General features: G+C 34.4%; 1 protein-coding gene across 1 annotated transcript; it reads left to right on the top strand.

Annotated features, from left to right (window-relative positions):
• The first annotated feature begins 1,290 nt into the window (after positions 1-1,290).
• Positions 1,291-7,867, top strand: LOC113713289 (MICOS complex subunit MIC10). The gene is made up of 3 exons (XM_027236977.2): positions 1,291-1,660; positions 4,419-4,558; positions 7,539-7,867. Exons 1-3 carry the CDS (start codon positions 1,471-1,473, stop codon positions 7,551-7,553), a joined length of 345 nt encoding a protein of 114 aa, XP_027092778.1. The 5' UTR covers positions 1,291-1,470; the 3' UTR covers positions 7,554-7,867.
• Positions 7,868-8,817: the final 950 nt, after the last annotated feature.

The following is an 8,817-nucleotide window of genomic DNA, read 5'->3' as shown; positions in this document are numbered from 1 at the left end:
GAAATGGTGCTTAGAGGGCTAGCTTTTGCAAATTATGATATATATATATATATATATATATATATATATATATATATATATAGGGAAAAAAAAGAGGATCTATTGGCATAATTACGTAGAAAAAGGTGAGAATGATAGTAGTGACTAGTGATGGAGCAAACACTTGCGTAAATCCGATCTATGTAAATTCTATAGTCTAAATTTTTCTACACCATCTCAGTAACTTAAGAATCGATGGTGTGACAAAATTTGGATCACATAATTTATAAGATCAGGTTTACCCACGTTTTTGTCGTAATGATGACAAGGTTTTGATGGAGTAGGGAGATGGGGCGAAGAAAGGATGGCAACCATGGAGGGTTTTGATAGCGTTAATGGAAGAAATTTAGCCCATTAAAATATTGGAATTCTTTTTTTTTTTCCTAACGATAACAATTAAAATTTTGGAATTCAATAATGGCATTCTTGAAGATAGGGGCTACATGGGTAAACATTTGTCTATTCCATTGGGGAGACTGTAATTCGGTCAAAACTCAAAGTTAATTTTGTAATTTAGGCAAACCTCAAGGGAGGTAAATGTAATTAACCCAACAAAGGAGAGTACATGTAATAGGAATGGGCTGCACCTGCTATAAGAATTTCTAAAAAAAAACTAAATGGGCCTCTGTCGTTTCTACTGAGCCGGGCTTCGTCCATGGAAATCCACAAAACGAACAGATTCACCTACACAATCTTAACTCAACATAGGCCCAAAAGATTCATCCCACTAACAAAAATTTTCCCTCAAAAAAAAAAAAAAAGAAAAAAGAAAAAAAATTCCAGGAATTCCGGAAAATTCCACAAATAGAGTAAAAAACAAAAAAGTTCTCGTGATAAATCTAATACATGAAAAAGTTTCTCGTGATTTCAAAATGCACAATACGACACTTCATGTTTTGAATTAAATTATAAAGGTGATGAAATCCATTAAACTTAACGGAATGGATGAAATGACAAAAATATTTTGATATAATTAAAGCAAAAGATAATTCAATAAAATTATTTATTTTATTCTCTAGAAAGAATTTATTCTCTAGAAAGAAATAATTGAGGATTAAGGAATAAAATAAGTATATTTGTTAAAAATTAATTATAAATTTTTTTAAATTTTAATAAATTATTTTTATTAAATTTAATAAATTTTATTATTTTTATAATTTAATTTAAAATATAAGATATCATGTATAATACGGCGAAACCACGAGAACTTTTCTATATATTAGATTTATCATAGACTTTTTTTGTTTTTTTAACCCCAAATCATACGAGAACAGACAGAATCGAAACCCTCGCGGATTATATGCGGACCCAGTAAGAAGAGGAAAACGAAGAAGAAGAAGAAATCAAAGGAAATATAGGAAAAAAAGGTTAATATTCCCTCTAAGCTTTCTATTTTCATATAGATTGTGATATTTTGTTCACGGAAAAGAAATGGCGGAAGAGAAAGGAGAAGCACCAGTTGCATCACCTGCCGCAGCAGCAGCTGAAATCCCACCACCGCCACTACCACTACCTCCCTACGATGACGTAAATGCCAAGTGGGATGTGTGTATGGACTTGAGCATTCGCCGGATTTTCTATTCTACCGCTGTTGGCGCTTTTGCTGGGCTTTTCCTATTTCGTAATCCCTCTTAAACACTCCTCCTTTTTTCATTTAAAATTGTCATTTAATGTTTAAATTTCCTATGTTTTAGAAATAATTGCTGTTCTGGGCTTCGTGGATGGAATTATGAGGATAAGTCTATAATGGGTTGGAGGGCTTTGATTGGTTCTTTCTAGTTTTGTTTTGGTAATCTGGGATCAGTTGCAATAGTATTTTTGGGATTTTCTCTCTTTTTTTTTGGAGTTGGTATTTTTGTGTAATGATGATTTAAGGGCTTTTCTTTTATGAGTTATAAATGGGAAAAAAATGATGGATGGTAAGAGAATCTGTAATATAATGATGAAGGTGTTTTGATTTTGTTGCTGCATGATTTTAAGTCACGATTCAATATTCTGATGGGATACTAATGGAATGGGATATTTGGAGTGCTATTTAGTTATTGGGATTTGGATGGAAGTAGGTTTTGTATCGCGTATTTTCATGTAATAAGTTAATGAGTGGTTAGGTATTTATGTTATGATTGGAAGGAGATTGAAGTGCAGTATCCAGATACTGTTGTTCTATGGTGGAAGAATGTTGCAGTTTACTCAAGAATTTAGATATCTTAAGGTGGAGATTTTATGAGTGTAGAAACATTTTCCTTTACAGCAATTGAGGTAATGAAAGATGTGCAGTTTTATCAGTTTAGGTATTCTAAGAGATGTTGGTGTAATAAGTGGTGCATGAGATATACTGAGTTTGTCTTTTGGGAAAGTATTGTAAGCTTACCACAGCAAGTAAAATGTGTAGGGGAGATAGTAGCACGTTTAAGACCTTTGAATGAGGATGTAAAACACTTAGTGAAAAAACTATAGATACAGAGATGTGACATGTAACCATGCTTTCTTTTTCTTCCTTTTATGACGAGGTTTTGCACCATACACTGATTTCGAGTCCACATGGCTATGTTTCTGATAAAGGTGGAGCAAATTTTGTGGTGGGGGGGGGGGGGGGCTAGGGGGATAGCTGTCCCCCCAAGTTTTGGGACTTTTTCTTTTAGTCACTAGGAAATTTTGAAAATTTTCATTCAATTCTTTCTCTCACCTCCCTTCCTCTAGCAGCTGGCCGCCCCAACCAAGATTTTGACAAAATTTCATTGCCCCCTCTCCTAGCTTTTGCTTTATGTAAAATTTGAACTGATACTCCTCTTTCAATGTTTTTGACCTTTGCTATTTAGTTAATTGATCTATAAAATTCATTTTGTTATTAGCTGCTTTAGCATTACATATTAACTTGTTAGAACTTTATCTATTATGTCAAGAAATATTTGTTTAAAGCTAGAACTGGGCACACCTTTCGATTACTTATCTGGTTTAAATTTTCATTTTTGATCTGTCTAATTTCAAATTTACGTGCTTGGGTCTGCATGCGTGTGATCTTTTTATATTTATATTTGCAGCTAATAAAATTGTATATTCTCAAAAATTCTCCCCATAAACGTATACAACTAAGTTTCACATTTAATTAGAAATTCTATTTGTGCACTTCCTTTTTGCATTCTAAGATATAATTGTCACTCACGTTTTGGCACTGGAGAATGGTCAAGTTGTGTTTTTCCCCTTAGGATGTTAAGGATGAAAAGACTGAGTATTTATATTAATAAATGTATCCATGCACATTTGTGTTTACTAATGAATAGATACCATTGCTATTATGTTTAATACACTTAACTTTATTGTTGTTATGTTAAAATAATGTTAATGATAAAAAAGAAGTTGTTGACATTTGATTATTCATTTTTTTACTTTGAGATGCAATTAGACATCAAGATTGGATAATTTAAAGGACAGAAAGAAAAAACATGCTAGCCATAATTCTGAAGTTATACTTGTAAAATGATAATTATCTATACATATAGCCCCTGGCTAACCACAGATTCTGGGCCTGCCACTGGTTTCTGAGATGAGTTGCAATGGCATTAAAAGTTTTTAGTTGTCTTGAGAACAGCTTTAAGGTGGTATTTTGGTCATAAGTTGTAAATGACGTGTTTCTTTCTACCAATTGGACTATGAGACAACTTCTGTCATTATGATGTTAATTCTTTTGTTAAATTACACGATTTCCACTTCAAGTCTGGGAATTAGTAGAACCAGGGTTGTCTTATCTTCTGGCCATTATAAATGAAGGGGACCACTAAAAGCAAATGGTTTTTGTAGAAGTATAGAGGATATGATGCAGCATGTGAGAAACCTTTGAAATGCTAATTTCTGTTTTCTGCAACACTGAATGAAGATATGACATAAATATCACATCATTCTGAAAATTGTTGGTATTAGCTGTGAGAAGCTTTACTTATTCTAGGTCTTTTTTAGCATCTATAGTTCTTCATTCTAATTGGTGCATTGTCAATTTTGCGGTAGTAAGTGTTTACTTTGTTGAAGTGGCTGTCGGCATCATCATTTGAGTAGCTTAGGTAGCATTTCTTCTTCATTTCAGCAGGGAAGAGACAAATAGGACTTTTTAGTTTATTTGCAGTGACTACACCTGTTGTTGTTGTTGTTGTTGTTGTTTTTTATTTATTTTTTTATGCCAATCCTGCTACTTTTGTTACTGGTCAATTTATAATGAAATACTTCTCTTTACTTATTTATGTAATATGTTGACAGAAGTTATAAAGTTCATATTGCTGAGATTCTCTTTTTTATAGGAAAATAATTACATTGATTTGTTGATTTATAGTAAATCTTTTTGTTCACTTATGTTTTATTTTTACTTCTTGATGAATTATTGGTACCAGGGAGTCCTGTTACAAGATGGACTTCTGTAGGATTGGCTACTGGCATTGGTATCGGAACTGCTTTCACAGAGTGCTCTTACATATTTGGGCGATCTCCAGCAAAATTGACCCCTAAAATTTCTAAGGCACCTTTGTCAAAGGTATGACTCAGTGACTCGCATCATAATCTATTTAATTTAACTTAATAAGAAAGTTTACCTGTCAATACAAATTAAATGGGGATATAATAATTGAGAAATTGGTTTATACTGATTAGTGTTCTTGCATCTTTTGAACTCCATTCAATTTTCATGAAAACCACAGTATAGGGAAGGCTTTTGAGCTAAAATTTAGATGGTAAATAATGTTGCACCTAAAGCATACCAATACTTCACTGGTGGTTTTGATCCCTCTCCTTTGATAAACTTAAGGATATCTACTTATGGAACACATGGTAGCTTTTCATTGGTATAGCAAGATATAACCCCAAATATGAAAGCTAAAGGGATCTACTATCCGAGAGTTTTCCTTTTATCGGCATCAATTGCATTTTTTGAGTTCAGTGATCATGATTTTGCACTGAAACGATTACTATATTCCATTAATTCACCAAGAAATAGACCGGTAATTGCTTCTTGTTAAAAACTAGATTTTTAGGGACAAGAAACCTCAATAAGAATACTAGATTTTTAAACCGGATTCTCATTATGGTTTAGTGATCTAAGCTAGCCGAGAAAGAAATTCTTAAATAGTTGGTTACTGTATTTTTTTTCTTTTTGCATGTCAATTAGTCGTTACTGTGCATATTTATTGCTTTGGCCATGATTCTACTTTTCTCCTGAGGCATATAAAGGTGGATAGGCTTATTGCTCTTGAGCCCATTTTTTATTTGCTTTCTTTATTAAAGTTACAACTGAGTTTGAGTCTGAAATCTGTGCCTTTATTCTTAGGTAGTCAGACAAACTGCTGGTTAATTTAGAACTTTTACTTAAAAACCAAGTTTTTTCCCTAAAGAGTTAGCTTGGATGTGCTACCAAACGAAGAGTAGAGGGTTGTTTATTATGGGTGTATATTTGGGCCTGAAGAAGAAAATTTTGAATGCTGTCCTTTAATTATTTAAGCCTTTCATAGTTCTTTCCTGGATGGCATAGACTTGAACCCTTTTTGTGCCATGATTGAGTGCTTCATGGTGACACAATACATTCACATTCAGAGATACTGTCACGTGCCTTATTTTGTAACTTATATGATCTTGAGCTCTTGGGTCTGGAGTAAGAATTTGATGCTTGTTATTCTCCTGTTGCGTGTTCTGATGATAATCTATTGAATTAAACTATGGTTCATTTTTGGCTCAGGCACCATGTGATAGCTAGTATGTAATGGTCTAGTTTTATTTCCTGGGGCACTTATCTAATTTGTATGATTCCTGAACGTTTCACTATTCCATGTACAGCTAATCTGGAAGCATATGTGTGGCTTTTTTTTGAGCTTTTCCTGTCCTACGTTTCTATTTTATCTCGTCATGTTGAATTAAATATTGTAAGCATTTCAAATTGCTCGTACTCAATAACCAACTAGTGTCACCATTTTTATGTTGCTATATGTTTGGACATCACTGGTTAGATTTCTAAAACTCTAGAGACTCCAAGAACCAAAGCATTACAAGAATTAAGCCCTATGATGGTGTAACATACCATTGCAAAAACTAGCTGCTAGTTCACAAGTAAAGTGACTTATCAGATCAAATCAGTGGCTGCTAAATGGCTGACATTGACAGTTGTTGCCAGTAATGCTTTGTTTTGGTGCTCAAAATGAGCAAAGTGAAGTAAAAAAACTGGCTGCTTGAGCTACTTGATAAGGTTGCTGAGTCGTACAAGATTAGTGGATTGAACTCCTATCAACAATCATGAGTTGACGAGTTCACTTCAAGAATAAATCAGTCTGTTTATTCTCTTGCAGCTTGCACATGATTCTTCATAATTTGCTTGGAAACAGATGCTGTGTTTCTTGCTTCTCCCTATTATTGTGTCTTAGTTAAGGGTCCTTTTATTTACAATATCGAAAAAAATTTGAGGATTCTGTAAAGCAAATGGTTAGATAACTTTCCTTGTTAAGGAATTAATTATTACCTCAGGAAAGTAGAGTCTACAATTTCTATTAGGAGACTTAGTACCCTAATGGGGTGAGAAATAAGATGAAAGGCTGTGAAGATTCAGCAAGTCAAAAGGATATAGTTGCCTGGATAAATTCAGGAGATGAAGGAATATACTGCTTCCTAAATGAAGATTTACTGCAAACCGATTTGACCTTCAGATATATAGATAATGCAATATTTTGTTATATTGAGCTCATTTTGAAAATGCTTCAGATGTTGTACACGATTTTGGACCTGTATATAATAATGTCTCCCGTTTTTGATACCGTGCAATGATCTGTACCTATAGTTTACAAATGGTAAATATGTGGTGATGTGAAAAACACGTCACATGAGTACATGTGATGTTTAGAGTCTTGGGTTCATCCTCATGAGTACCTCATGTATGTACATATATGTGAATACATGATCAAGTCACTCTCATAATTGGAAGTTCTTTCATTTATAACCAGATCCGCTACTTGCGGTGTAGTTTTCTGGAGTACTTTGTAACTAAATGATCACATACTTCTTTGCTTGTTTGAGGAAGATGAAAGGCTATTCTATTTTCATGTATGGATATCCTTCTTTATTTCTCACTTAATGGTTCCCCCTTTCTCCCCTACATTTGTTTTTTTTTTTTGGGGGGGGGGGGGGGAGGGGAGGGACTGTGTGAAAGAAAGGGAAGGGAGGGCTGCCATAGTGAATCATTTTTCTTTAAATAGAGATATCGCTTCCTGTATGACACTTCTGAGATAAATGTGCTCTGCAAGTTCTTTTATGTTCCTTTCTCTCCGGTGCTTCGCTGCATTAGAATGTACTACAGCTCTGGAAGAGAACCGTTTTGATTTGTGTTTGTGTCTAATTGTTCTTGTGTTGCCTCACGTTGTGCTCTGTGGCTTCTCTACCCCTTGGTTTATTTAGTATTTCTAAAATTGTGATGAAATATGCTTTTGTGTGCTTTAGATTTACATAACAGACTAATTTACACCTGCCATCTATTTCAGGATGCGGAGCACTGAAGCAGAGCCTGAGATCTTTGGCTTCCAAAATTTCCAAATTAGTAAGCGTTTTCCTAATTGGACATCATTTTGCCTTGCCTTGAGCGGCTTTGCCTCTTGCGAGATTGTTTTACATGGTTGATTTTTCAGCATGATGTATGGAAAATTTTCTTGTGAACTCCAGTGCACTCTGTTCTGTAACTTGAATACCAGGCTAATAGGGAAGAAAAGGGATAAGCTAATAATTACTTTTGTCTTGGCATGCTATGTATTGAGGCTATTTACTTCTATTCAATGGGCTTTTTAAGGTACCAAACAAGTGTGTTCTCGAAACATATTTTAGCCTTCCAAGTATCTCATTCTTCTTTTTTGGCATGGCAAAGCTTCCATTTGGCTGAGGTTGCCTTGAGTAGTAGCTTCATATAGCTACTGATTTGGATACTTGCCCACGATATATCTGCCTCTGTCATGATCGGCCTGAAACCTAGATTCTTTACGAGTGTTTTAGTGGAGAAGGTAAAGTAGGGGGACAAGCCTGGTGGGTTGGACATTTGTACTCATTAACTTGTCCGCCATCTGAATGAGGTTATCCCTTTTGGACTTGGTTTGTACATCGAAGATAAACTTCCTCACCTTAGTTGCTTCAAATTTGGTACGGCATAATTGTGGTAATGACAGATAGGGTGAATCATGTTGACCTTTCCAGGGCTCCGTCGATACACCTGTTGGCTAAATACTGATTTCAGAAATATATGTTAATAACTACTGTATTCTGCTAAGTATCACACAGACTGGTGCAGAGTTGAACAAGTACATGTAATCGGTTGGTTGCAACAGAGACGAAGCAAAAAAACTGTCCGAAGCATGGTTTCATAAAAAAAAAAAAAAAAAAAAAAAAAACTCGACATTTCTAAGAATCCTGGCCAAGAACTAATACTGCAAGAAGAAGAAAAACTAACGGTGATATATTAATTCATATCATGAAGGGGTTATATATAAGTTTTTAAACAATAGTGGGGGTTATGTGATAAAATATAAAATTACGGAAGGTAAAACATAATTTATCATAAAATGTGAAAGGAAAAGACAAATTGTCACTATAATGACGCGACGATAAAGTTTCTTGAATTGTCAAGTGCATCAATTCTTGAGCCGCAATATACCATGCATTTGTTGCCATCACAGTTTTAGACTTGAGAGAGTTCTTTGAAGAATATATTGTGTGCCCCATAAATATATGATGGTAGTGGTCAACCCGCCAAAATGGAAAATCGGTGCTGTGCCC

Source organism: Coffea arabica, chromosome 10c, assembly GCF_036785885.1.
Source record: "Coffea arabica cultivar ET-39 chromosome 10c, Coffea Arabica ET-39 HiFi, whole genome shotgun sequence".
NCBI lineage: Eukaryota > Viridiplantae > Streptophyta > Magnoliopsida > Gentianales > Rubiaceae > Coffea > Coffea arabica.
The sequence above is the reverse complement of the archived record's forward strand: the minus strand, read 5'-3'. Positions and strand labels throughout refer to the sequence as shown.